General features: G+C 37.0%; 3 protein-coding genes and 1 long non-coding RNA gene across 4 annotated transcripts; 3 read left to right on the plus strand and 1 right to left on the minus strand.

Annotated features, from left to right (window-relative positions):
• The first annotated feature begins 1,198 nt into the window (after positions 1-1,198).
• On the plus strand, positions 1,199-3,996 carry LOC116303203 (uncharacterized). Its single transcript, XM_031712698.2, has one exon. The coding sequence runs from the start codon at positions 1,316-1,318 to the stop codon at positions 3,119-3,121; it is 1,806 nt and encodes a 601-aa protein (XP_031568558.1). The 5' UTR covers positions 1,199-1,315; the 3' UTR covers positions 3,122-3,996.
• A 1,637-nt stretch (positions 3,997-5,633) lies between these two features.
• Positions 5,634-7,369, minus strand: LOC116303192 (uncharacterized). Its single transcript, XR_004197928.1, has 2 exons — positions 7,181-7,369; positions 5,634-6,560 (listed from the first exon to the last, which is right to left on the minus strand). It is a non-coding gene; the product is annotated as an uncharacterized LOC116303192 (long non-coding RNA).
• A 4,151-nt stretch (positions 7,370-11,520) lies between these two features.
• Positions 11,521-13,238, plus strand: LOC116303198 (serine protease inhibitor-like). Its single transcript, XM_031712691.2, has one exon. It carries the CDS (start codon positions 11,613-11,615, stop codon positions 12,807-12,809), a length of 1,197 nt encoding a protein of 398 aa, XP_031568551.2. The 5' UTR covers positions 11,521-11,612; the 3' UTR covers positions 12,810-13,238.
• Positions 13,239-14,430: 1,192 nt separating this feature from the next.
• On the plus strand, positions 14,431-26,937 carry LOC116303196 (cyclic AMP-dependent transcription factor ATF-6 alpha). Its single transcript, XM_031712690.2, has 17 exons — positions 14,431-14,639; positions 14,743-14,813; positions 17,256-17,340; positions 17,577-17,674; positions 18,571-18,907; positions 19,526-19,599; positions 19,840-19,932; positions 20,104-20,181; positions 20,990-21,097; positions 21,555-21,661; positions 21,962-22,369; positions 22,843-22,930; positions 23,460-23,539; positions 23,796-23,882; positions 24,285-24,351; positions 24,769-24,850; positions 25,801-26,937. The coding sequence occupies exons 1-17, from the start codon at positions 14,555-14,557 to the stop codon at positions 26,010-26,012; spliced, it is 2,160 nt and encodes a 719-aa protein (XP_031568550.1). The 5' UTR covers positions 14,431-14,554; the 3' UTR covers positions 26,013-26,937.
• The last annotated feature ends 1,032 nt before the right edge of the window (positions 26,938-27,969 follow it).

Raw genomic sequence — 27,969 nt, forward strand, 5'->3', positions numbered from 1 at the left:
CACGTACACACCTCCTCCCTCCCCCACGGTATTCTAGTTGTCATTTAGTCAAACACTTTCCAGTTTACTTCAGTGATATTGCTTGCTAAAGTGGTCCTCAGTATTCCTTCTGTTTTGCGCTCCCTTGATACAAAACACTTTTCGGACGTTGTTTGGGTCTTGAAAAGGTGATGTTCCCATCTCCCCACGGGACCATAAAAACGTCCAGTTTTTGGAGGGTCAAATAAATAAAAATAAATACTTTGCGAACGACTTTAATCGACGGTAAGTGCTGAAAATCCAAGTAATCCCTTCAGGGCAGGCTAAATAAATATCACTTTCAAGCCTAGCTTGCCGGCTTAACAGTCTTTCGTCTGGTTACTTCTGTGTTACTGGCGTGTAGATTAGAAAAGATTATGCGTTACAACCTTTTAAAGGATTAGTTTTGACAGTTGGTTACTTACAGGGGGGGGGTGGATCAGGGATTTGAAGAGTGACGTTTCAATTTCCAACTGGAAATTTTTGATTTGTGCTAGTTTGGCTTAGCCCCTTCTACCCGGGAGTCCAATGATCAGTAATCACATTCCATAGATTGATGGGGAAATTACATGCCTTTTCCGCCTATCCTCAAGGTATGTACTCTAGGGTTTATCACTCATAAGTGTTATCTTCATGACATCATCATCAACATAATTAAATGTTCAGTCATTTGTCGTTTTAAGGTGATCATCATCATCTTTTTCAAGATCATTTGCCACTCCTCTAGACTCCCTCGCATCCATTTTTAGTGTCGGTCTTCATAGTCATCCTCTTCATCCTCATAAGTTATCATCGTACCTTCACCAACGGTCTCAGGTTGGCCTTCATATCACGCGCGCATCACACGACACTACGGGCACTTCACTGGATAGAATCCCAGAATTAGCTATAATCAAAACACAACAACATTGGCAGACTTAATCAATTGTTCTCGGGGAACAATAGAGACTTTGTCGGTACATGTTTAGTCAGTTATTACAGGATTCTTGGCTTACCGGATATGAGTTTGATATTTCTCTGTCTATCACTATACATATAGAACTATTTATGACGCATTAAGCTACGCAAGATCTTTGTGCTAAAACCTTTCCAATATCTGCCACGCGTGTTGTCGTCAAAACTCTTTTTAACAGACTTATCTACCTAACCCAAACAAATATCGAAGTCTTTTAATTTTGTTTTCCCCAGGGGGATGTCTGACCATGCTTTTGTTATTGAATCCGTCACTTCCGGTTGAACGAAACATCCTGTGGGAGTCCTAGTGGGGTGGAGTAGTCTTTATTCTTCATTGACAAACATGGCGGCCAAGAAAACTCTTAGTGGAGTTATTAGCGATGAATGTACCTGTCCTGTTTGTTTAGAAGACTTCCTGGAGCCTAAGACACTACCTAATTGTGCTCATAATGTGTGCAAAAAGTGTCTGGAAAAGATAGTAGTTGAAGAAGAGAGGGAAATACGCTGTCCTGTGTGTCGAAAGGAGTCGAATATTCCAAGCGAAGGAGTGAGTGGTTTTCCGACAAATTGTTTGATCGTGAAACTGTTGGAGGCCTCACCGGGACGGTTAGAAAGAATCGAGCTACGAAGATGTTTGGAAACTATGAAGGATGAGCTGCAAACTGTCGAGAGGGACCTTCGAAAGCTTGGAAATCAGAAGCAGGAGAGACTTGAACGATGCGAAACCCTCAAAAGTGAAATCACGTCAACGGCGACTTCTTTAGTAAAATTCATCCGAAAACAAGAGAAAGACTTGTGTAGTAAAATAGATGATATCATTGCTAAAGATATGGAAATTCTAGGATATGAAAAAAGGAAAGAAGAATGCGAAGGAATTAGAAAAGAATTGAGAGACTTCGTGTCTAAGACGGAGGCGGTTTTAAAAAATAGCGATGGACCGAAAATAGTCGAGATGAAAGAACGCCTCATTGAGGAGGGAAAGACTGTCAAAAACAGGGCAAAGAAAATCTATACAGAAGAACCCCACTCTATTATTCTTTTAACACGGTTTGAGAAAATTGTTTCTCTTCGTAAAGGATTTGGAAGAATTAAAACTGGGACGGAGATAGATTTTGAGTTATCAGACGATGTTGGAAGGAGTGATTCGTTCTCAAGTCTCAATGGAAGCTCATTGCAGCGAACAAATGGTTCTTTTGTGAATTCCGTAGAAGCTATGAATTCTAGTTCATCAACCATATCGGCTCTAGATCTCTCGTTCCCTGTTTTTCAATCGGCTTGTATAACTCGTACGATTTTGGGAAGTGTTATTGGGCTAGAGACAATTTCTCCAGTAGCTATTGCATCGAACCCGGTTACTTGCGATATTGCAGTAGCAGAGCCGGACAACAATAGAATTCTAGTGCTAAATGGACAAGGAGGACTTAAAAAGAGAATTGCTTCAGGATCTTTGCCTTACTCAGGAGTAGCATTCACAGGGGATGGGGAAATCATTACAGTGTACAGCTCTAAGGAGTTGTTGCACATTGACCCAAACACTGGGAAAATCTCGGGCAATTTCAAAACAACAGATCATGGGGTACGTCACCGATCTGTCACATGTGATCAGACGGGTCGCCTTATTGTCACGAGTGAGCCATCATCAATGTTCTACAAGTCTGCCGTGTGTATATATGGTGCCAATAATAATATTAATGCACAGCGAGCGGTACTGAAATTCCCTTGCTACGGCAGTAGTCTTACATCTTCACCATTCAAAGCCATTTACCACCGAGGGGAATACTTTGTCTCAGATACTGCCAAAGGATGTGTCGTTGTGTATAATGAGCAAGGGAACTATGTACGGCAGTTTGGTGCATGGGGTTCAATGTTGCGGCGAGGAAATGGACGAAGTAGAAATGAGTATGGTGAACTGACATCACCCACAGGAATTGCATTGGACCCTACGGGCGAGAACTTACTGGTATGTGATGTGAGTACAAAGAGCATTCAGATGTACACCACAAGTGGGCAGTATATGAGCAAGTATGTTTTAGATGGAAAGCCTAGCGATATTACAGTACTTCGGGATGGTACCATCGTCATCTGCTCCAAAACTGATCACTGGATTAAGTTTCTTTCATTATCTGGAACAGATGATGGTAACGACTAGATATGACATGAAACTAGCTAAGAAAAATGAACTCCAAACCTCTTTGTGCTTGGTATGGGCAGGGCTGTCAACCCCCAAGATATTCAAATCTGGAGAATTGATAGGGAAGGGAAATGACGTCACAGCGCGTCAAAAAGCGCGCAAAAAGACGTCTTTCGCTTTGTAACATTTGATGTGATTGGTATATTTCTGACCAATCAGATTATCGCTTATATTACAATGGCCTGCTTGCAAGAACAGTTTATGAGGAACGTTTTGATTTTGTTAGCGATGTAAAATAACACAAACAACACAAAATAATTGGAATTTTAATTATGGTTGTGAAAGTCGAGTCTCACAAGAAATGGTCAGCTTCGGCGATTATCCGGGAGAATTGAGACTCTTATCTGGAGACCGGGAGATACGGTCCAAAATCTGGAGACTCCCGGTTTATCCAGGAGAGTTGACAACCCTGTATGAGTGACTCACACTTACACACCTTTGGCCACAAGTGTCATCTTAAGTGTGACCTCAAAGACAAGCCAGCATGACCCAAAGAATTCATGATGAATTCTCAATGAATGCACTATACAGAGGAAGATCCCGATAACTTGGGATTTGCCTTGAGGTAATTTATTATAATTATCATCTAAAGGACGTTTAATCGTAGTTGATCCATGATTTCTAAGCCTGCATGTCAAAATGATTCACCAGCCCAAATTTCCTGCCAAAAACGAAATATATTTAAAAATAAGAATCAAAAAACCCTGTAGGCAAGTCATTGTAAAGGATTTAGATTCTTTAGGGAAGAGGTGGGTGTATTATGCATAAATTAAAATGTCCATCCTTGCAAATTGTTTATTCAAAACAGATGTGGGCTTGGCTTATGATTGATATATCCTTTGTTCAATTGAAGCATAAGATATTTTGACCAATATTATTCAGACCTGGACAAGATGATTATTCAGTTCTGTTCACACAAAAAGTTGATATCAATACCATGTTTAGAGTTCCACATGTATTATACCAACGAGAGCTCAGTGTTTGTAAATTTACAGATAAAAATCCAACGTAAGAGAACCACATTATATACATGTGCGTGTAGATAGGTTTTCAGCTGTGAGAGAAATATAAGTGGATAATAATTATTATTCCCTGCTTGAAAAAAGTAAGATATGTTTTAAACAATATCGAAGAACTCTCTCAAAATTTATACTTTGAAAGTGAAACTATTTTGGTGCACATATATATTGATAGTAGGGATTCATCTACATGTACAAAAGAATTAGTGGAATTAACATGTAGATTATAAATGTCTCATGTACATTTTGAGGTTGATAATTTTTCATGAAAAAATAAATAGTTTTGAACTAATTTGGTAGAAATGTTTTTCAAAATGAGTTGTACATGAGGTTAATAATAGGATTCATTTTTTTCATTCAAGTGTTTTTGAAAACTAGTTTTAATTATTGTTCTCGAGCATATTAACTTTTTTGAATATAAACAAAAAAAACCCAAAACTAATCCCAAAGATATTGTCAATATAGCCTGAAAAAATCAAAGCTATTAAAAATTAATGAAAACATATGTTTCTTTTGTATAGATTTTTATTCCATTCATGCAGTATTGAATAAAAATTCATTAAATATACCTCACAGTTTATTCACACATAGTTGACAAATTATTTGGAAACTCAAAATTTTTCCTATTATTGTCAATTCTATACTGTTAATATTTTCCGAACTTTTCTTTAAACATTTTTTGTTATAATAATAAAAGAAATAATTCAGAAAAAAATTTTTTTGAGGCTCAAACAATGTGAGCCAATTTTAATAATTGATTTTATGATAAGTTATGGTGCTTATTGATGATAGAAATCAAATATTTATTCATCTGTACATACAGTAATTATAACGACATTTGCTGTTTGCTGTGCTTTTCAAAAATGATTTGAATTTCTCTTGTAATTTCATTAAATACTTCCCGTGATTTTTAGTTTTGAGTAATAAATTTTTTTGAGGTCTATAATTAGTTGTAACCTAGACTTTCTCTAGTTATATTTTTTTAAAAATCATAGGAAATACTGTGATCATTAGGTTTACAATATTTTTACCAGTCTATTTCCTCTACTGAGTTCGTCTTCGCTGCATACAAAGTGAGTCCAGCTCTGAACTAGACTTTCTTTTAATCAAGCTGTCCTTACCTGAAACATTATGTCCGTTATGATATACACTTATTTCAAATAACATGGTCTACTGTTTACTGAATACCACATTTATGGATACAGGCCACATTTGAAATCTTAAAATTCAAACTTTATTGCAAGGCTTTAGTCATATGGTACTTTGGGTATGATATGAAAACATGGATCACCATGCAACTGCGAGTACATTTATTGGTAAGAATAGAATAATATACCATACATGACATTCCTACCTTTTGGCACCAACAATAATAAGAAAATTTGGGTAGAAATTTTAGTCGGTTCACTACTTAACAATGTTATAATATTGAATTTACGACAGCATATCTATTGATCCTTTTGAGACTTTATTACGGAATAATGGCAGCCATTTCTTGTAGTCTTACATGAAGTATCAAACTGGCTCTGTAAAGGAAGATTAACATTGTGATTCATACTAAAATTAATAAGTTGAATATCTGAAAGCTATTTTTGTTTTATTACTACTCATACATTTTTCTTTATAACCTGTAAAAGGCTCAAATTTTCAGTTTGAATGATGTAAAAATTCTAAAATTTGGTGAAATATGATCAAGATTTTCCAACTAGTTTTAAGTACCATGCAAACATTTTTCAGGGATTAGATATGAACTTTAGTGCATTTAAAAATAATTTTCTATTGTTCATGTTGACAAGATGAATCAAATCCATTGAAACTGTTTGCCAAGCCTTTTAGTTGTCGTAGCAACCTAGATTTGATTTCCTTGGTAAAAATAGAGCTTGGTAATGATTGAAAGCTCTCATTTGAGCCAGGACAAAAATAATCACTGACTGCTTTGAAATACTCTCTGTTGCCATAACAACTTAGTGGATCTTCACAGAATGTTATTTTTAAAAATAATATCTTTAAAAATAGGTGCATGTCAGCTGTTTAAGCAATAATTTAAGATTACAATAGCTGCAGAAAAATGTGATTCTCAGATACTTAATACCTTAATCTAAAAAGATATCAAGCTTTTAAGTTGTCATGTATTACCGGGTCCAGTTGCTTACAAAAACCATTAAATATAATAATGAGAAAAACTCCATTGAAATAATTGAACCTTTGCACTCAAAAAATCCTCTCATGAAGAAAAAGTAAAAACAATCTTTATAGAGCTGCTTTTCATTTTGGGCCTTGAAGTCGTTTCCCCATAATTTTATGATTGATGTCACACTTAAGGAGCTATGTACAGAGATATAGATCTTGACTCATCCAGCAGGCATGTTACAGGAAATCTTAGACAAAACAAAGAAAGATGCATTAGTGTAGTCAGTGCCAAGATTGTATACAGAAGGGAATCGGTCATAGGAAAACAATTTAGAAGAAACTCAATATTTTTTAGATATTTTCATATTACACAATTTTTCATTGTTTTTCTACTTCCTGTCAGAATAATAATATTTTATCAGAGTGCATACCATATATCTGTGAAAAAGTTATCTTACAAAATTGTACAAATTAGTGCAAAGTTTTGTAGGTCTACGGTTTACTGAGATCTAATGAACTTACTAATTTGTGTAAATGTGTGGAATTTCTTACAAAGTTTTTCTCTGATATATGGTTTTTCACTCTTTTGAAGTTTGTTAGAAATTTTCAACAATATTAGGTTGTGTAGACCAGATTTACTGTATGTCAGATTTTATCAAAATGATCTGATAGAGGTTATTCTAGTTACATCTGAAGGACCATCCATTGTTTATTATAGAGGAAGAAGATAGTTGAAAAATGGGGGCCGGAGAGTTTTCCCATTTTTTCCGTTTTTTCAAAAGCTTTGCAAAAAGGTTGACTATTTGCTATCAAAAGAGATGTCGTTTCTGCTGGGATTTTTCTGCTCAAAAATATGATAAAGGCTTACCAATTTTTCACGCTACCTCTCTCCTACAAATCTTGAATGGTCTTAAATGTTGGTCTTTTGTAAGTTAGATATTAGATTAAGTTGTCGTTTTTCTTGTTCTTTCAATTCTTGCCGTTCGTTTGCCTTGTCTTGCTACATTCAAAAATTCAACCAGCTCCTTAATACCTAACAATAAATATCTATATAGTGGTTACCATGATCATCAAATATTATATAAATCACTAGTAAATAACAATAAATGCATTATAAATTTATTTAGAAATAAATTATTAAGCTCAAAAACTTAAAAATATATTCTTTGTAAATTGTTTTGAAATTCCAACTTTGGCATTTTTGAAATTTGTGTCAAGCAAAGGCAGGCAACTGTGTTATTTATTCATCGTTCAATATTCAAGAAAAAGACATTGATTCTTTATATTTAAATTTATATCCTCGAACGATTTCAAAATTCTGTTATACATAAATTTACTGCAATAAAAAGAAAAAGCTGAAAATGGTGAGGTTATTTTATTGAAATTCCTTAGTTTTGATTTGTTGTTATGTGTTATTGAAAGAAATATATTCAGCACTAAACCTTGAGAACTAAAACAAATTAGACATAATTTTTAACTATTTTTGCGAGAACTTTATCGGCATTTTCTTCGTAGTCGAAAGGAATAAACCATAAGATTTTTTTCTTGGTCCAATCCACAAAATATCCAGCCATTTTTCCTATTAGATATAAGAATTTTCTAGAAATGGACATTTAAAGTTTACAAATATCTTTACACTTAAGGCATTTTAACCTTTGGAAATTAAGTTATTTTCAAATTTCAAAAGCTTTTTTTATTCGAAAATATCATTACGTGACACTTAACCCTACCAATATGGTTTGATAGCTTTCTAATTACCTGGTAGGCATTAAATTGTATAGGTTTTCAGTAGTATTTTTACAGATAGAATCACGCGATGTTTTCCTCTATACCGAGTCATTTACTCCAGCTTGTCATTTGAAGAAAAGGAAATCTGTCGAAGGCAGGTTTTAAAGGTTTTATTTCAAGGTTTTGTAAGATTGCTTGTTTTTAAACCCCGCTGCAAGACGTTTTTAAGTAAAATTTGTGTGCAGAACGCGAACTACAACCTGCAATGCAAAGGTCGCCACTGCATTCTACATTTTTTCTCGCGCTGAAAAAAACGCTAATTTATAGATTTTATTTAAGCGGAAACTTATCATGCCGAACGATACGAGCTTATGATACATGTTTTTTCTTCAAACCCTTCAACTTCTCTCAACATCTTTTATTATTTGTTCAGCGTTGCGAAACAACTGAAATTGTTTCTGCTGTGTTGTTTTGACTAAAAGTGGCTGTTATAGAAACTGTATGGTACAAAAGTATTTGTTCTTTGAGATATTTGTGCATATTGAAAAGACTAGCAAAGTAAATTAAATCATTAAATTTTTCAGTAGGAACCTGTAAAACATCTGAAGTGTTTGAAGAATTTTCGAGATTTAAGTGTCATTCATTCCACGAGGAAGGCAACACAAGGTTCCTCGCTGTTCAAAGTGAGCGTGCTTATCTCAAACCACAGGGAATCGCTTCTGGGCGTGAATATAAATTTAATAAACAATTACAAACATTACGAAACTAAACGTTAGTAATAAGATTAGAAGAAACGCACTGAGTACATTGTTGTTCGTTCGTTTATGCCTTAACACTCAACTACGAAAATGTACACGAAGGAACTCATTTGAATTTTCGTTGAAATGTTCACTTGTTGCAACACTTTGTCGAAAAAGAAAAGAAAATACTCAAAAAAAAAAAACTGGTTTTGGTAGATTCTAGAATATCTATAGGGGACTTATTAGCAGATTATGCCTTTTTTTCAAAACTGATGCCGATTGTTTGAAGCAGTAATCAAAACGTTTTGGGAAAAGAATGAACGATATGCTTCTCTAAGGAATCAAATTTTTGTGCTAGATATCAGTGATAGATGAATGAGATATTTTATATATATATTGTTACATATATATAATGCTACAGTTGTTGTAGATATATATGATGAAACAGCGCTGCGAATGCTAAAGCATTGGTCGCAGAACCCTCTAGCATGTATGTCAGTATTGGAATGCTGTTGTCAATATTACCAGTACTTTAGGTTAATTGTTTTCGTGAGTGAACGGTTGTTAATGGTTTTTGAAGGAGTTAATCTATCTCACTTATGAAGTTCATATCTCATTTCGCTTTAGGGCCGGAAAAGTCGAAATTCTTCTTATCCTAAATCTTTTAGCAATTTGTTTTCTTATGCACTGACACTTGGCTTATAGTATTATAGTATATTGTGAAATGTTACCGTCCGGTTGAGCCGTAGTCTTGAGAAAGAAACCTGAGTGGAAGTCATCCCCAGAGGCCAGTTACCACCGTGCAGTACTATAGTACTTAGCGAAACAAAACGTTTCAAATTAATGAATGCTCTCAAAGCTACAGTTTTTTAGCTTTCACACTTAATCGGCTTTCATATTTTTTTTACTAAAGACAAAGTTTATAGACATTACGATGTCTAATAAAGCATTTTAGGGCTCGGAAACTGTTTCAGCATTGAGAAGAAGTTCGAATGAAAGAAGAACCTGGACCTGACAAACCGACTTCAGAACATCACTTTTCTCAATACCACAGACAATGCAAGCCTGTGTCCATTCTGGAAGTGTCTAAAGAGCTGTCTTACCCTCCCCTCCCCTCTTAAATCCGCTAATGGAACACTCGAGGATGATCGAACTTACTTTCCAGTGGCCATACTGATAAAACAACGCCTGCTAAATTTCATAAATCAGCCATATCGTACAGATAAAAGATCAGATGGTTATCTCGCGAAAAAAATAGAGCATTTTAATTATCGTGTTTGTTTTTACCTCGTGGACCGCTTCTCATTACTATTTTTTGATGCTATCAACTTATTTAAATTTATTTATTTTTGTCGAAATTATATTTTGATGTGTTTTTCGTGATTAGGCTAGATCCCTTTATCAGTTTTTATCGTTTAGTTATTTCGAGCGGATAAGTAATTGTGTCCATATCAACTTTTCGCACTTCATGTGATATTAAGCAGAAACAAAGCTGTAAAGATGATCAAATTCCTTTGTTATGAGTTTTAGTATCATGAATTTGATCTGTGTTTTCGGAAACAGATGCCAGAACAAAGGGATTTTTACAAATCACGGGCGCACATGACGTTTATCAGTCCAAATGACAAAAAAATAATCCTCTACGCGTGAGACATCAGTGCTCGTTCTTCATACCAAAGTACCCTGGGTGCCAGAGGCCGTGTGGGGCTTGGGGGCGAGAGAGAGAGAGGAGGAGGCCCTCTCTCTCTCTCGCCCCCAAGTCCCACACGGCCTCTGGCACCCAGGGTAATACCAAAGCATTACGAATAATTATTTCCATGTGTTTTTAACGTCACTTGGAAGATAACGTTAGTCTGAGTAATTACAAGTTGCAGCTCACCAAATGCATTATGCCAGCTGTTGATTGCCATTCCGCGCACGCGGCAATTTTTTCTTATTGCAAAGCCTGTGCAAGTTACAAAAAACGACTGCTTGTATTTCTACATCAAGTGCAAATATTTTCCTAGTTGTTGAGCGAAGTAACGGACCATCTCTTCTCTTCGCAATAAAGAAGGTTTGTCGAGAGGTGAGTGACAGTGAAAGGAAACATTTGATCAGCTTCAACCTGCGCGCTTTTAAAACTCGCCCGATTACACGGAGCAATTTCCTCTGCAATTTGTCTCGCAATAGCGTTGCGACACAAGTTGCAAGAGTGTTTACGCGGTGCAACGGGAGACTCGATCGTTACCAAAGTAGGAGCGAATTCTACTTTCCGCAACGATTGCTGCAACTTGTCTCGCAACATTTTTTCAAATTGCGCTATAGGTTACATAGCCTCCTTCGCAGCCGTTCTTAGGGCCGTCACGCAACGTTGCGTGACGACCCTAAGGACGGCTGCAAAGGAGGCTATAGGTTACACAAAGTTTCGTGAAAGTAATTAAAACACGGGTTGGAAGTGCAATAAAAAATTGAAGCTAATGAGATCGATATTCTTACATAAGCATAATATATCGAGTTTTTTAGTTCAAGGCACTTCTAAAGTTAAACGCTATTTTTGCAGAATTTGCGCAAGTCGACTGACCAAGAGCTAAACCATCCAGAAAATTAGAACTCCTTGAACCATCCGTGGTCATTAGACAAAAAAATGACATCAGTTGACGATCGACTTGTTCAAATGAGTTGAAGTGTCAGTTATCCACAAGTGTTAAAGACGGTTTCCGATCAAACGTAATAAGTCTTAACTGATACGATCAAGAAACTGGGTCTAGTATTTCACATTCTCGATCCACAACCAAGTATTATTGTCCACTGTGACATCACTATCACTTCTATTCCTTTCGTCCTGGCCTTATAATGGCTACAGAACAGAGAAGAGGATTTGCAGCAGTTTTCTTTGCTTTGTCCTTGATCGTTCACGCAGATGGCGCGCTCATCTCAGCAAGTCCCGCCATGGCGTCGAATTCGAAGGCTGCACAAAGCTGCAACAACCTTGGAATTCAGCTTTATCTGATCCTCTCGAGTGGAGACAATAACAATGTCGTATTTTCTCCAATTGGTCTGGCAATGGCGATAGAAACGACCAAGCTAGGAGTTCAAGTTCGAAGAAAGACTTTGGAAGAGTTGAATGAATTACTGGAGCTGAATTCAAGGGCACTGTTTAAAGACATGAAGAAACTACATGAACAGATTATAGACAAGCGAAAAGATGGTGTCCATGTGAAATTTGAAAACACCCTGTTGGGGAAGGACGATTTTAAAATGCGTGTTGAAAGTACCAATTATAAGCTGCAAGGAAATGAGGTTATGAGAGATTTCAGGAATGGAGATACGAGGAGGAATTTGGTCAACAAGGCGGTGTTCAAGGCGCACTGGGAGATCCCGTTTAGTGTTTTCAAGCGTTCATCTTTCTTCATTCCAAGGCAAAAAGGCATTTCAGATAAGGAAGTTCAGGTTGACTTTATGGGGTTAATGTCTGACGAAAACCAACTAAATTATTTCAATGATGGAAAATACAGGTGTCAGGTTATCGAACTTAACTATGGGAAAGACTTCGTAGGAGATTCATGGGATCCTCGTTATACTCCCGCTGACGTTTCCATGGTGATTGTTTTGCCCTACGAAGATCAGTCTTTGAGGACATTGGAGGAGAGGCTGTGGCCTGGTACTATTGAGCGATGGGTCTCCAAACTCGAGTTAACAAATATCGATGTCAGCATCCCAAAGTTCAATATTTCTATCCTGCTTGATGCTGGTGTGTCTTTGAAAGAGTTAGGTGTTCACAGCATCTTTACGAAGCGGAATTCCGACCTCTCTGCGAATCCTGGGCGGGAAAAAGGCAAGCTACGATCTATATGGCAGGAACTGTCCGTTGCTGCCAGCGAAACAGGAACCGAGAATCCCCGAGTGCCTTCCGAGGATTTATCGATTATGTTGATTGCAAATCCTAAGAAAACCATGAAGGCGGATCGCCCTTTTCTTTTCTTCATTCGAGACAAGACGACAAATGCGATGCTGTTTATGGGACGTGTGATGAACCCTAATCAAAGTTAACTAAGATATCTCATATGTTTTACTGGTTATGTCTCAGTCCTATCTTAAGCCCGTGGGGGAGGTCGAACAAAAGTGACCGTTCATCGTATATCGAGAAGGGGGAGTGGTGGATTCGCTTGGTCCCCCCACACCCACCCCCCTGGTCTGTTGCACAAAAATTGGCCATAGTTTTCTATTATGTTTATTTTAAAAGCGCTGTGTGACTTGGAATTCTTTTGTGTACCCATGTACGATCCCCCTCCAACCACCCTTCGATCCCCCTCCGATCCCCCTCCGACCCCCCTCCGACCCCCCTCCGATCCCCCTATACCATTTAAAAACTCCAATTCACATCCTTATCCAGTTTTAAACCGCCATAGCTATACTCGATCCTTGTAGTTTTCGTTGAAGAGCAAATAAATACTGGCCTGCTGGCTGAAAGTGACGCAATCAGTGGTCTTTATATGATTGAAGAAAAACCGCTACAATATGTTCAGCGGTATTTCCATCTTGATTTAACTTATCCAACTATCTTAATTAACTTATCTTAACTAGTATCATTATTTTCAGTCTCTGTCCTGTGTGCTCAAACTGGAAATGCCCTTAGACTTGTATGAATGTCAAATTTTATCAATACCCTGATGAAATAACTGGCTTTGGGCTGATCTAAGTTAGGGCACGGCTAACTCATAAAGGGGGATAAGAAATTGAAAAATTGCGCGTTCGTTTGCGTAATTGGTCGCGCGAGTGTGTATAGGTTTACACGCCTCTTGGTCTAGGTGCGAGGGAATGGAGGAAACCCAACTGAACCTGAAGAAAAACTCTTGCATCAAGGGAGAGACCTAACAAACTCCGCTCACACGTGATGAAAAGCTAAAAAAACTCCTTTACTAGACTCCAGAGGTGAGAGGCGAGTGAGCCTGGACTTGGGCCACTGGCACGTACAATTCCCCCCCCCCCCCCCCCCCCCCAAATCACAAGTTATGACCAAATTTTACATTTTCAGATTTCATTGAGAAAATCCTGGATAACTTGAAGAGGGGTACTGCCGTACCCAAACGACCCTTCCTGGGATCGACATAAATAACTTAACGTCAGCCAATGGATTAGCCACAATCAAGAGAATATTAAGTAAGACTTCATATTCTCTTGCCACAATTCAAATGTGGACCCCGATATTCAAATGATCACTAATACTTCGTCCAGATTGTTCAATTCACATTAAAACACATCGTTACTGTGAGTTAGAATCATGAGTCATTAACAAAGTTTACCGACTACGTAGGTTCGACTGCCTTTGTGTGCTCAGCTGCTAGGACAGTTTTACTTCATAGTTTTGTTCCCAAGCACCTGTCCTAGGAATCGGCCGAGAAAGTTAGACAAAATGTGTTGTAGAAAACAAAATGTTTTCCCTGATTATTCTTTCCCTTTCTTTTCTTTCTTTTTTCGCTTTAACTTTCTTTTCTTTTCGGTGACTTTTACTTTTTTGAAGTGATTTAAACCACACGTTTCAATACAAAAAAATTATGACCTTTCTTCTATTTTTTTTTTTTTTCCTTTTTTTTTCTTCTGCCGACTTCCATTGTCATCCCAGCTGGCTGTGTACCATGAATAAATTACCCTCCAACAATAATGACCGCGCGTAACCTGGTCCAACACTGTCACACTCCAAGTAACTTGTACGTGTACATCGAGCAGCTTCACTGATAAAAACTCGACCAAAATCTGCCCAAAAACACGGCATTTTAAAACTATTCTAACACATTATGATGTCCCAGGAAGAGATTCTTCCTTGGTCGGAGCCAGATACGAATTTTTTCGTGGATAACTTACTTGGAATTGAAGATTGGGGTGAGTTTTTCTACGGACTTTCTTGTTCACGCGAACTCTGCTTTCATCAGCTGTTTGAATTTTGTTATATTTTTGAATTAAAATATCAATGTTTGGTACACAGGAGACGGTCTTTCGGATATAAAACTAGAACAGAATGGTGGTATACTGGGTGATAAAGACCAAGACATGGAAGTAAGTGCAGAAAAAATAATGCAAAACTGAAGGAATCGTTTGGCTTTGTCGTTACTGAAGTGTCGGCAGATTCAAATTAGTTTCCTTTAAAAACACGTAAAGCTTAAGTTTCTTACAAAACACTTCGTTAATATACTAGAAAAAAGTATAACGTACCCAAATTTATTAGAGTTCTGGGATGTCTGAGCTTAAAATTGAGATAATAAACGCTGTTTCGGTTTTGAGGAAGTTTATTTGAAAGACGATTTAGTTATGGCGACCTCTGCATATATAATGAGCGTGCCTTGATCAGGCTCCAACAAACACGGAAACTATTTCCTCAAAGCATAAAAAAATACTTCCGATCGCTTTATTTTAGTTGAAGCAAGCGTAACTGATGGTGTTTTTAATTCAAAGAAGCTCGTAGAATTTAAGTGAGAATTTCGAGGTAAATTTACATCTGGGTTCTTCATGACGCAATCGTACTCTAGATTACATTTGAGAAACTACCATATTTAAATTTTATGGTCTCTATCCAACTATAAAACTCTGTTTTTTCTCGCCTATAGAAAATGTTTTGGTAAATATGTACCAAATTTTTGTCTAAAACTCGAGAAATTCTTTATCCCCAAAATAAAAGCCTTAGGAACAATAAACAATGGTATATTTAATGGGTCCCTTTAACGATTTTTTTTGAATTAATTAATTCACATGGAAACAGTAGTGTGTGGCAACTATTTCCTGTTACTTTTTGATTCATTTGTGTACTTAGATCTCTTAATTTAAATGTCTTTATTAATCTTTTGTCAAAATAAATCACTTGTGAATTATATCTGACATCTAAATATTTTTTATTTTGTTTAAATTTATTATTTAACGATATTATTTTGTCTAAGACTATAAGTCCAAACAACTAAATTATGGGGAAAATATTTTGGCGATAATTATGAAACAACGTCTTCCTTATTTATCTATATATTTCCTCTTTTTTTGTTTTTGATACCTTATTTTTTCTTTTTTATATTGTTACAAGCGCATGTATATCCTAGTACCTGAAGTCACTATTCTATAAGCTGTTAATTAAAACTGCATTACCGTGTGCGTAGAAGTGTAGTCCAAAAATATATCGACATTTTTAGCTTGGGAATAATGTTTTCCTATTTCTGACCATGTTTCATTCTCTTGAAAATAAGATTTTTCATTCTCTTGAGAATAAGATTTTTTGTTTGAGTTGTATCGATATTCAGGTTTTTTCTTGTTTGCATCCGTTAAACAAAGAAATGATACTCTAGGGAATGACACATGCTCTGTAATGGGAAAACATCATGTGCCAAAGCTTAAGAGGTCTTATTGAGTTGCAGAATAAGCTTATTTCATTTAATCAATCGATTTTTAAGGTTTCTCTTTACGGTGTAAATACAGGTGCAAATGCTATCCCATATGCTCTAAATTAATAAAAAGTTTACCTGCTTTGGGGAGGTTCTTTAGACAGACAATTATTGATAACGAACCAATTCAGTGATCTTCTTTTCATACCTTTACCAAAACGAATTAACTGTCTCTGATCTTAAACTACCAAATCTTTTAGCATTAGTTTGTAAAATTCAAGTGCCAGATCCCAAATTGCATTTCGAAAGCAAATTGCTTTAATTTTAATTAACTTTTGTACATATAAATGTGGGAGAATTAATTATTCACGTTGTCTGTAGATTATATTGGACTTCTTATATTCTAATCTATTTTTTTATTATGAACCGTACATTTTTATTTTTATTTTTAGAAGTCATATATAATTGTGAATTTCAAAACCAAACTCCCTTAATCTTTTTCCTTTTGTAATAGTCTGCATTGTTGATAGATCACAGCTTGTCTTTTGTTTGGGTAGAAGGATTGTTATACCAGTCCATATGTAGTATTAATATTGTTTCTGCTCATTAATCATATTCAGCTCAGTTACTTTGTAGGATAAAGTCTTATATACAATAGCTGTATTACAGAATGGTTTGTGTTAAGGAAGCATTATTGTTACACCATATGTTGGATATTTTTGCTTATGATTCATATTCAGCTCAGTTACTTTGTAGGATACAGTCTTCTATAGCTGGATCACAGCATGTTATGTGTTAGGGAAGCATTATTGTTACACCATATTTTGGATTTTTTTGCTCATGATTCATATTCAGCTCAGTTACTTTGGGATGCAGTCTTCATGTCTTGTATTATTACTGTTATTCAGAATATCAAGAATATTTATTCAGTTAATTAATGTTTTTTTTCTAAGAAGATATAACTAGCTAAAAACTAGTGTGAGCTGCGTCAGTGTTTCTAATGAAACATTAATGATGAAAAGGTAAATTATAGTCGGAGGACTAGCGTCCGAAACGTCAGTAAGTTTTTTCATCTTTTCACGGTGTATAATTTACCTTTTCATCATTAATGTTTATTTCTGTTTTGGTTCTTTAGGTCAATACAGATGATTTGAGTGAGCTTCTTCAGAATATTGGTGATGATATGTGGGCAATATCAGAAGACACAGTTAAATCTTTAGGTATATTCTTGAAAAGAAAAGTTCTCTAACCAGGGCTAAAAAAAAACAGCTGGCCAGTTGTTGGCCATGATGAATGCTTTCAGCTCTTTCATAGACCTCCTCGGCTCTGAAGTAATGTTGTCCCATTTCAGACCACGTGTCATTCCCTTGAGAATAATATTCTTTGTTTGAGTTGTATCATATTCATGTGTTTTCTCATGTGCAACCAACCAATTTGTTTGAAATATGATCAACAGGAACACAGATCAAACAAGAGCCACCACCATCACCGTCATCATCTACATCATCTCTGATATCACTAGACTCTTCTCTTCCAAGTTCTCCTGAATCTCAGGTTTGTAAAAGATAATATGTACTTATTGACTGAGTGGGAGGGTCGTACGGGAAAATATTTGGCTTGAGGTGATGCTGTACGGACCGAGTGCAGCGAGGTCCGTACAAATGACCGAGAGCCAAATATTTTCCCTTATGGCCCAACCTAACTCAGTCAATAAGCATTTTATCATATGACCCTCACGAAAAGAAAAATAATCAAAAAAAAGAAAGTGCGCAGATTCGAGCAGGGCCGTACGGATTCATATAGCCCTGCTTTCTCAAAGCCGTATGGCCCTGCTCACGCCATTTTCCCGAAGGTTTTTCTAAGAGCGCTCACCCGGGCAGATACAGGTCATATGATAAAAAGTCATATTTCTTGTTAACTATAACCACTATTTTGTTACATTTTCTTTGGTTTGTCTTGTTATATTGGCCAAATTTACAGTGACAGACAATTTACAGTGGAAATCGAGAAATCGTGGGCACCTAGAAAAATTTCAAGAATTTTCAATAGCCAATCAGAAGCATTATTGTTATCTTTCCATTATCTTGTAGAAAGTCAATTCTAATTGGTCAAAGAAGAATACATTTCTAGGTGCCCATGGTTTTTCGATTTGTGCTGTAAATTATTCTGGTGCAAAGTGTTATAGTGCTTCCCAATCAAATGCTTGAAATCACCTAATTTTTTATCTCAACAAAATAAGGTTTTGGTGGATGTCAATCAAAATATTTTGATGACCTTGTTGGAAAATGCAGAGTTTTCAAGAGTATGTGCTTGTGGAATGTTATGGAACTCCTTGATTGACGTGCACCAAAACTACGTTTGATGCAATAAGCAAATTGTACGATTTCGGGTCTGTGATTTGGAAGCACTGAAAAAGCTTGTTTAACATGTTTTATTCATCTAATTTTTAGTTATTAATGAATGGGCAGTATTCTCCACCTCATCAACCCAGTACGACAGACCAAGTAGTTTACCTAAAAACCTTACCAATCAAGACAGAACTAAACATATCCCCAACCCCCTCGTGCATCAGAACAGAAGCAAGCCTTAACCTATCCCCCAGTGTCAAGATGGTACAAACAAACATCAAGACAGAATCCAAACCAACACCATCTTGTTCTGTGAAAAAAGAACCAATCACTGTCCAGCCTAGTCTTGTTAAACCTTTACAGTCAATTCCTGTTGGTCATGTACAGAAGATTACATTGCAGAATGGACAAATACCAAAAATCCTCTCACAAGGAACAGGTAAGTTATACACTTACCTCTGTTAAGGAATGTTCTTTACCAAATCTTATACGCAGCCCCTCTGGATACCAGCTTTTAGCGGAATGGGCTACCATAACCATTATCAGGTCAAATATTGCTCAGAATAATACTAAAGATTGAGTATATGTTTCATGATATGAAACATATCATATTATGTTGCCTGTGCCATATCAAAAGGTAGCCGCGTCTTTGCATCAAAGCAAGACAAATGGTGAGCTCGTAATAAAAGAGACATGTGAATAATTGTCCAAGGTGTTAAAAAGAGGTCTCCAACATTGCAAGCTCACTGTTAGTCTTGCTTCAATGCAAAGGCCGGGCTACCTCTCAAGATGGCACAGAGAACTGTGAAAAGGACTATTGACACCTACTAAACCTACAATGACAAAATATACATCTGGAGGTATGGGGCAGCAATGAGCAGTTTAATGAAAATGTAACAAACAAAGCCTTTTGCTTGAAACTTCAGTCTTCTGGCCATCCACAATACCTTTGACAGTGATCATCACATATTGAAATCAAAATATTGGACACTTGTGACCTTACCATATTCCTTAATTTGTACTGCCATGTATTGAATAGGTTTTATTTACATTTCAGCAACCACCTCTAGTTCAGGGAATATTACATACATCCCAGTATCAGGGAGCATTCCAGCCACTGCAATCGTTGTGGTAGGTCTTTTTGTGTTGCTTTAAGATTTTACTATAGACCTTTACGCCTTGGGCAAATACTTTTTACCTTGTTTTGCAATTCTTGTTGTCGTTTAGCAATGTGTTATCCCAGTATACAGGGCTGCAGTCAGAGATTACTGTACGCCTTCAAAATGCACAATTTTTATTAAAATGCCAGACTATGAAAAATAAATATTTCATATCAAATTAAAAGTAAATTATTACTGTGGTTATTTGCAGAACGAACAAGGAGCAACAGCCCAGAAGCCAATCATAACAGCTGTAGCAAATGGCGCATCACCAGTGAAATCACCACAAAATGGTGTTATAAATGTGAGTCATACTCTGATGATATCTATATACTGTATGTCTAGGCATTCTTTCTATTTGCTGAATCCTGAAGCCCCCCAAAAAACATCACTGCAATATTTTGGTATTCCCAAATTTCCGATGTTTGAAAAGATAGAAACATGTCTTAACTAACATTATAATCTTAATCATTAGGAAAAGCTGTTCAAAAGGCAACAAAGAATGATAAAGAACAGAGAATCGGCTTGCTTATCAAGAAAGAAAAAGAAAGAGGTACTGACCCTATGCTAAAATTAATGTAAAACGCACGCTCTGATTGGATAATTAGCGAGCGAGCAGGCATCCAAACTCAATGGATGCACGCTAATTGATGACCAATCCTTTATAAGAGGATAAGGGTTTATGTACATAGTTTATACAGAATTTAAAACATGATTTTCTTCTGAATACTGACTTGCATTGTCAGGCATATTGTGTAATCATATAGCCAAAGCCAGGCTAAGCTAATATATTTTTTAATATATCTTATAAAAAAATTTTAAACAAAAATCCTTTCTCTACTTTGGCCTAGAATTTCAACATGGTAATGTTCTCTTAAGTATGCAGTATTTAACGAATAAAACAGCTTTTTCCATGCTCCGTTCAGTAATAAAGCACACAGAAAGTGACGTAAACATGAAAGAATCGTAAGGAGAAGCTTAAGCCGTAGGCGAGTGCTTCTCACACTTCTTGAGTGCTTACAGCACTTCCTAAGTGCTTTATCACTGAATGGAGCACAGAAAGAGCTGTTTTATTCGTTTTATTATATTGTTACTAATATTATTTTGGTATTGAATTTATTTACGCAAAAAGAAAAACGGTCGCAGGATGGCGTCAGCACTTTTCTTCTTCACTAATAAAGCACAGTTTTTGACCAATCAGCACGCGCCTACTATCCTAACTGTATAAGAATTTATTGGTATTCGGTATGCAGTTCAGTAACCTCTTCTAAAATCAAAAGCCTGCTTGTGTAACATCTGTTTTACTGGTAATTGATATTCAGTTGTGCTGATGTCTTTTTGTCATTCTTGCTGTTTTTCAGTATTTGCAATCACTAGAAAACCAAGTGAAAGAAGTGTCTAAGTTAAATGATATGTTAAATGAAGAAAACACTAAACTCAGAAAGAAAGTTCAAGAATTAGAAAAAGAGGTATGTTGAGAGAAATAATGCACCCAAGCATTCTTAAACTGAAAATACTGTAACTAGCGGTGTAGTAGTAGTCGTCGTCGTTGTTGTTGTTGTTGTAGTTGTTGTTGTTGTTGTCCTTCTTATTGTGGTTATCATTGTTGGTATCTTCTGCTGTGGTTGTTGTTGTTGCTGCTGTTGTTGTTGCTGCTGCTGTTGTTGTTGCTGCTGCTGTTACTGTTGTTGCCACTGTTGTTGGTGCTGTTGTTGCTGCTGTTGTTGCTGCTGTTGCTACTACTGTTGCTGTTGTTATGGTTGTTGCTGTTGTTGCTACTGCTGTTGCTGTTGTTGCTACCACTGTTGCTGTGGTTATGGTTGTTGCTATTGCTGCTGCTGCTGCTGTTGCTGTTGTTTCTACTGCTGTTGCTGTTGTTATGTTTTGCAGCTTTATGTGATTCTATTTTTTTATTTGTCATTTCAGAATATTTTGTTAAAGTCCAGCCATCCTAACTGGTCGTCAACTGCCAAAAAATCAACTTGTGTGTTAGCTATAGTTCTTCTTGTTGCCCTGAACGTAGGACCTTTCAGGTCAGATAGTGTTCAAAGTTTTTATTTCAATTTTATTTTGTATAATAATTAAGAGTTTTCTATTCGTTTTTATTCCTGTTTGTATGTTCATCTTATTACTCAATTTTTTTTCCAACTATCAGCTTTTTTGCCATTATCTATTTATTTATTCACTTCTTGTTTGGTCATCTAAACTCTGTACTTTTCCCATTCATTTTATTCCTCTTCAATTTTCCAGTTCTTTCCACTATCATTCTTCCCATTTATTCATAGTAACGTAATTGTTTATCATATTCACATTTAGTTTCCCATTCTTTCCAGTTCTTTAAGAGATTCTTGGAAGTTCAGTTCCCCTGATCTCTTAACTGGCTCAGTACATTATGGCCGGGCCTTACTCCAGTATGAAGGAGACAATAAAGACAGCACTAATAGTAACAAACCTCTAGTATATGGCCCTCTGAGGAAACAACACACCAGACATACCCCAGATACTCTAAGTGGATATCCAAAAGACAATGTAATCAACATGAATGCCGAGAGAAAAGATTTAATTGTTGTGAAGAATAAATGGGATTTCCTGGGAGACATGAACAAGAAGAAAGCCATCCTGGCTAAGAAAGAAAGAAGAATGAGAAACACCATGAAACGACTGAATAAACAGAGACATACCAAAGTAATAGAGAATACTATATGCCCAAGTTTGAAGGTTAATGCTACCGAGTCATTAAGGTCAGTCTTTAAAAAAACAAACAAAAAAACTTGTCATCGCTTGTCACCACCGCAAGTAAAGCAGTAGCGCAGCTCAACGGGGTTGAACTGAAAGCCTGTGAAGGCGCCTCTGGCAGCTGCTATACAGTCCATGTATGACCATGGAGCACAGCTCCAACCAGTTTGAATTCAACGGGGTCGAACTGAAAGCATGTGAAGGCGCCTCTGGCAGCCGCTATACAGTCCATGTATGACCCTGGAGCACAGCTCTAACAAGTTTGAATTAAATTGAATTAGTCTTAGAGTGCCCCATTTGCTAAAATCCACAAAATGTTCCAATCCAAGCCCCTTTTTACACTTTACCATACTAGTATTATTTTATATAGTCCAATCTCAGCACCTGCGGTCCTTGATTCTATGTGCTCGCTTCCTTCCTCAGGTGTCTGTTATTTTCTTTGTAAATTTTTTCTTGACATCACCTTTTTTTATTCCAGAATAAACGAAGCACTTGGGGACTGGATTCACAGATATGAAGTCGAGAAATTATCACAAACGCAAAAGAAGACAGTTCACTTTAATAAAGTAAGTGAATATAGGTTTTGCAACACCACGTGACGGCAGCCATGTTAGATGGCAGGAACAATACAAGAATTCAATTCCCAAGAGCAAAGGGATCTTATTGTTCTGCCATCTAACCACAGGCAGCCCAAGCTGCATTATTGGCGTGGGCACGTGATGGTGCAAAACCTCTATTAGACCTTTTACCAAAGTCTATCAAAAGCTATCAGAGTAATTTAAGATAGAGTAGAATTAAAATGACTGTAAAATGTCACATTGCTCGGCACGGCACTCTACGTTATAACCGCTTTCATTGAGCAAATCATGGCTTTTGAGATTACTGTTCATCGAAAATAATGCTTGTACGGTGTATCGTCACGGTATGGCACCGGACAATCGTACCGCACGGCACCGCACGGCACCGCACGGCACTGCAGAGTATGGCACGGCACAGCGCCGCACAATCGTACCGCACGGCACGGCACCGCACAATCGTACCACGTTTTTCACAGTCATACGAAATTCGTTCTAAAAATAATTTTGTTGTTTTCAGTTTAAATCAAAAGTCAAGGAGCTTGCCTTACGATTGGCTCCCAATTGTACCGAAGCTCAAGCAAGAAGAAGAGTTAATAGGTGGGTACAGAAATGTCCCTTGGGATCCCTGTGGTAAAACGCTCCTTCCCTGTGGTATGTATGTGGGCCAAGTCATTACGAATGCGCCTTGGTACCATTTTTTTGTACAACAACATTCTTTGCCATCTCCTTATTCATTCTTAGTGTCTCTATGCGACGCATACATATTGAGAAAACTTGGGAACAGACTGATTGGGTATAGTTTGTAGAAAGCGTTTAGTGAAACTTCTAACTGATAGTATTGTTGATTCAACAGGCATATGTTTACTCGTCAGCATAATGCACACTCTTCTGATGCTAGTACCAGCAAAAATGCAGTGCAACTATTCCGAGGTCCTGATTGGTGAGTAACTATACCAACCTGCTCCTATACTTTATCACCTTCCAACATGGTACCTCGCCCCCTCCCACACAGACAGGGTCATGCTCACTCCTCAAAGTGTGGTGCCCTTCTTCTTCCTCTTTCACCACTCACACTCACTACGTTGCGCAAACCTCCCAACAGGGTAACTACTACTTAGGCAGGCAAAATCATGAGGGTTCATTGCAGGTCCTCCCTTCCCCTCCTCTCCCCTCCTCTCCTCTCTCTTCCTTCTCTTCTCTTCCCTCCCCTGACCATCCCCACAGCCCCACCACCCCCATTTTCTACCCCTTTTGGGAAGCTACGCATTCAATCCCATACGAGAGAAATCCCCTTTGTCAAAAAGACATTTTAGGATTCCTAACACAATGATTTTTTTTGTAGGTTGAAATTATTTTCAAAAGCTATCAATAGGCAAGAGGATACTATGTATATCGTGTCGTTTAGAAAGGTATGAGCAGCTCTCCACTGACGGGCTATCGCTATTTAACAATTATGCACCGAAGACGAAGTGAATATCGGGGAATAATAACCGAAACGAAGTTGAGGTTATTATTCCCGATATTCGCCGAGCCTGAGGTGAATAATTGTTTTAGTATAAATACACAGGTGATTCTTTCAAGAAAAGAAGGGAAAAAAAGAAGATAAAAGACATTTTTTTTCCAGTAACAGCAACAAAGCGGCTGGCCGTCATTTTGGATTATCGCTGGAGGTGATTATCGTGTGATAATCTGAGTTTCTCGACCAATCAGCGCGCGAGATTTTCAATAATCACTTGTGTATTTATACTAAAGACCTATAATAGCATAGCCAATCATACAGGATTTGCAATATTTGGTTTGTACTCATACCTGATGTTTCCTTGTAGGATCACTTAGTCTTTCCTGCTACAAAGAGTAACACCACTGAAAGACCTAAGATGTCTTTAATGATGATGGCTCCACCCAATGGTAATAATGATTTAATAGATAAAAATACGATATTTGCCTCACAACTTTGGGGGTTTTTTTCGTCATACGCTCTCTCACTCGTAACAGACATCTACCGTACGTTACGGTTAGTTTTATGTGCCCAAGGAAACCTCATATATTATTTACTGTTAAATTAACCCTTCTTAATACGACCACGCTGCTGATACGGTCGCTTTTTCTGGTCCCTCGTCCGTATTAAAGATGTTCGACCGTATTTGAAAAAAAAAACACACGGAGAAACGCGATGCATTTTAATACTACAGGCAACCCAGTAACAAAAGCTGACCGGATAACTCATTTGATATTTTTTGTCGGTAATGTGACATTTATCTTTTAAGACCAGCTTGAGCAAGTCGCACTTCTATAGCTCTCCTTTACCAAACTGCACGCAAAAATATCCACAAATTGCCGCGAATAACCGCAAACTAAACAAACAACGCGTAATTAGAACCACTATGGTTATTGTGGTAGACGCTCTTTTGAACGGTCATGTATTATTAGGGAGGGAGGGGAGGGTGCGACTAGATTTTAGAAATACTCGAGATTTTTCGATATTGTCGGAATAAACCATTTTAGTGTTCGAAATTATCGCTGTGCAAGTGTTCCTTTATTTTAATACTCATTTACTTAGGCTTAGCCTAATTTCCGTTCCTAAATATTCACAAATACTAACGGTAAAGTAAAGAAAGCCAACTTTAACAAAACAAACACTTTGAAATTTCACGGTCAACACATTAATATTCTGCACAAACTCGAGGCTAATTCTGAGCAAAAGAGAACTCGAATCGAGAGTATTTAACAGAAACATAAGATGAAAAAATGGGTACCAAATTGTTGCTAGACAATATAAAAGCAAGCCTCTGGGTACGAGATTGCCAGCAAATCAAAAAGTTGATAAACGAACTAACATGTTGTTCTCTTTCTTCCAGGAACAACAGTCAACGTAACGAAAGATCAAGACTTCATCTCTATGATCCAGATCGACTGTCAGGTCATGGACACTAAACACATTAAAATCAAGAAATCGAGTCTTCCAATACCCTTCACAGATGGTTCATACCTATACAAACCCTCCCCCCAGGGGTACACTCAGCCTCCCCCAGCAAGTCCCCCCTCCCTCCCCACCCGCAATGCTAAGTGAAATCTCCTTTCTGCATAAATCATAATTTAATATCCAACATGCATGTACATTTTCTAATAATATTAGTTTAAAAAACCATATATAAGCATTGAAATACCCAGTTAAAATGGGAATATATTACAGTTTTCTAACAGAAAAGCACATAATTAGATTTATAACTAAGTAACTCTAGGTAGGTTTTGTTATGCACCAGATATTTATAGTCGCGCGAAGTTAGAAGGCCAGTCGTTTTGGTCTTTTTTGCAGAAAAAAACCCGCCAGAATCGAGTTATCTGGTTGCATTGACATAAAAATGCCGCGCAACTAGAATATTTTCTATCGAGCTTAGTTTTTGAAAAGCCCTATAATAGGAGGTATTAGAAATGGTAGGCAATGGAACTCGGATTTTTTTTTGGCGAGAAAAAAATAGCTTGATAAAACTAAATTTACATCTCAAAGGTAGACAATATTGACGAGAATTTTTAATTCAAAAAAAGTCAAACTTCCTGGATATTGGGAATGTTTATGTATTAATACTTTCCCTGCCTTAGCTTGCCTTGCTATGTTCGTCGATTTAACGAATGATTTTTATATATTTCTTTTGTTATATTAACCAACAGGGCGGGCAATGTTCCTCAGTATTTCTGGTCTGTGAAGCAAAGTTGTTTAATCTAATTCCCTTCAAAACACACATTTCACTTTATATTTATATAACATGGATCTCGTATAGATTATCATAGTGTAAAAAGACAATTTTATAACACAAGGCATGTTTGACACGCCTTTATTGTTCTCCGTTCCCTGAATGAATGATCAATTTTTCAAATAGAATATATATTAATTAGCAATATTAGTATTATAGAATTGCACAAGCAACATTTTATGAAGCTTAGAGCACGAAAAATTATTAATATGATAAATCGATATAATAAAATCGAAAAATGAACACTAGTAGATGGCTGTTTGCGCAACAGAAAAAACTCTAGATTTGATCCGAAGATTCAAGGGTGGGTGTCAGATATAGTCTCACACTCGCCTCTCACCTCAGAAGATATCAGATTCGTTTCCTCTCGCCAACATGAAGTGACTAGAGCTTGAAAGGTCTTTCTTGATGAATATGGGGTCTGGTTATTACTGGGTTGCCTGTGGCAGCCCAGTCTAAAAAATGCGTTGAGTCTCCTTATTTTCCCGCGCCAGAAAATGCCATAATTGCGCAATAGTACCCAGGTGTCTTCACGGCACTACTCAAGAGTCCTCTGCGCACATGTGATACAGAGATCCCGTGTCTGTCTGATTCATATTCAAGTGACAGTTGTCAATCAAATGTCTAATTTATCAAAGTGATTGATTGGGGATGGGGCTGCGAATCACGTTTCGGAAATTAATATCTACGCATATATATTCTTTTTTCGTTAGTTGCTGGAATTCAAGGCTCAGAGCGGGATTGGGAATTACTCGGGTGTACAAACTGACCAAGAAAGTTCAAGATGCCGTGATAAGATCTTTCTTTTATTTGTCTACTCACATTTTTAATTTATCTTCTCAAAGCCATATTCTATGCTGAAAGAGTGTAGGATGTGAAAAAAATCTCATGTTTATTAGACATCTTCGGCTTGGGGTAATGTTTTCCCATTTTAGACCACGTGTCATTCCCTTAAGAATAAGATTCTTTGTTTGAGCTGTATCCATATTCATAAGTCTTCTCATGTGCAACCCAGCGCAAACCTTAAACAAAGAAATGATACTCTAGGGAATGACGTGGTCTGAAATGGGAAAACATTACGTCGGAGCCGAAGAGGTCTATTAATAAAGTTGGCGACCTTCGATTTCCCGCGGTAGATCATCACCTTCATCTTGTTTTAAGTCATTTTTACTCGGCCAGACTTTTACTTGAGACTAAATAATGCTAGAGCTATAAACAATTATAGAAAGCATAAAAAGGTTTGTTTGGTTTGTGTTATCGTACGGATTGAGCTGG

The sequence above is a fragment of the Actinia tenebrosa genome, unplaced genomic scaffold (assembly GCF_029948245.1).
Source record: "Actinia tenebrosa isolate PJP-AT-01 unplaced genomic scaffold, QUT_ActTen_1.0 PGA_scaffold9__36_contigs__length_13948895, whole genome shotgun sequence".
NCBI lineage: Eukaryota > Metazoa > Cnidaria > Anthozoa > Actiniaria > Actiniidae > Actinia > Actinia tenebrosa.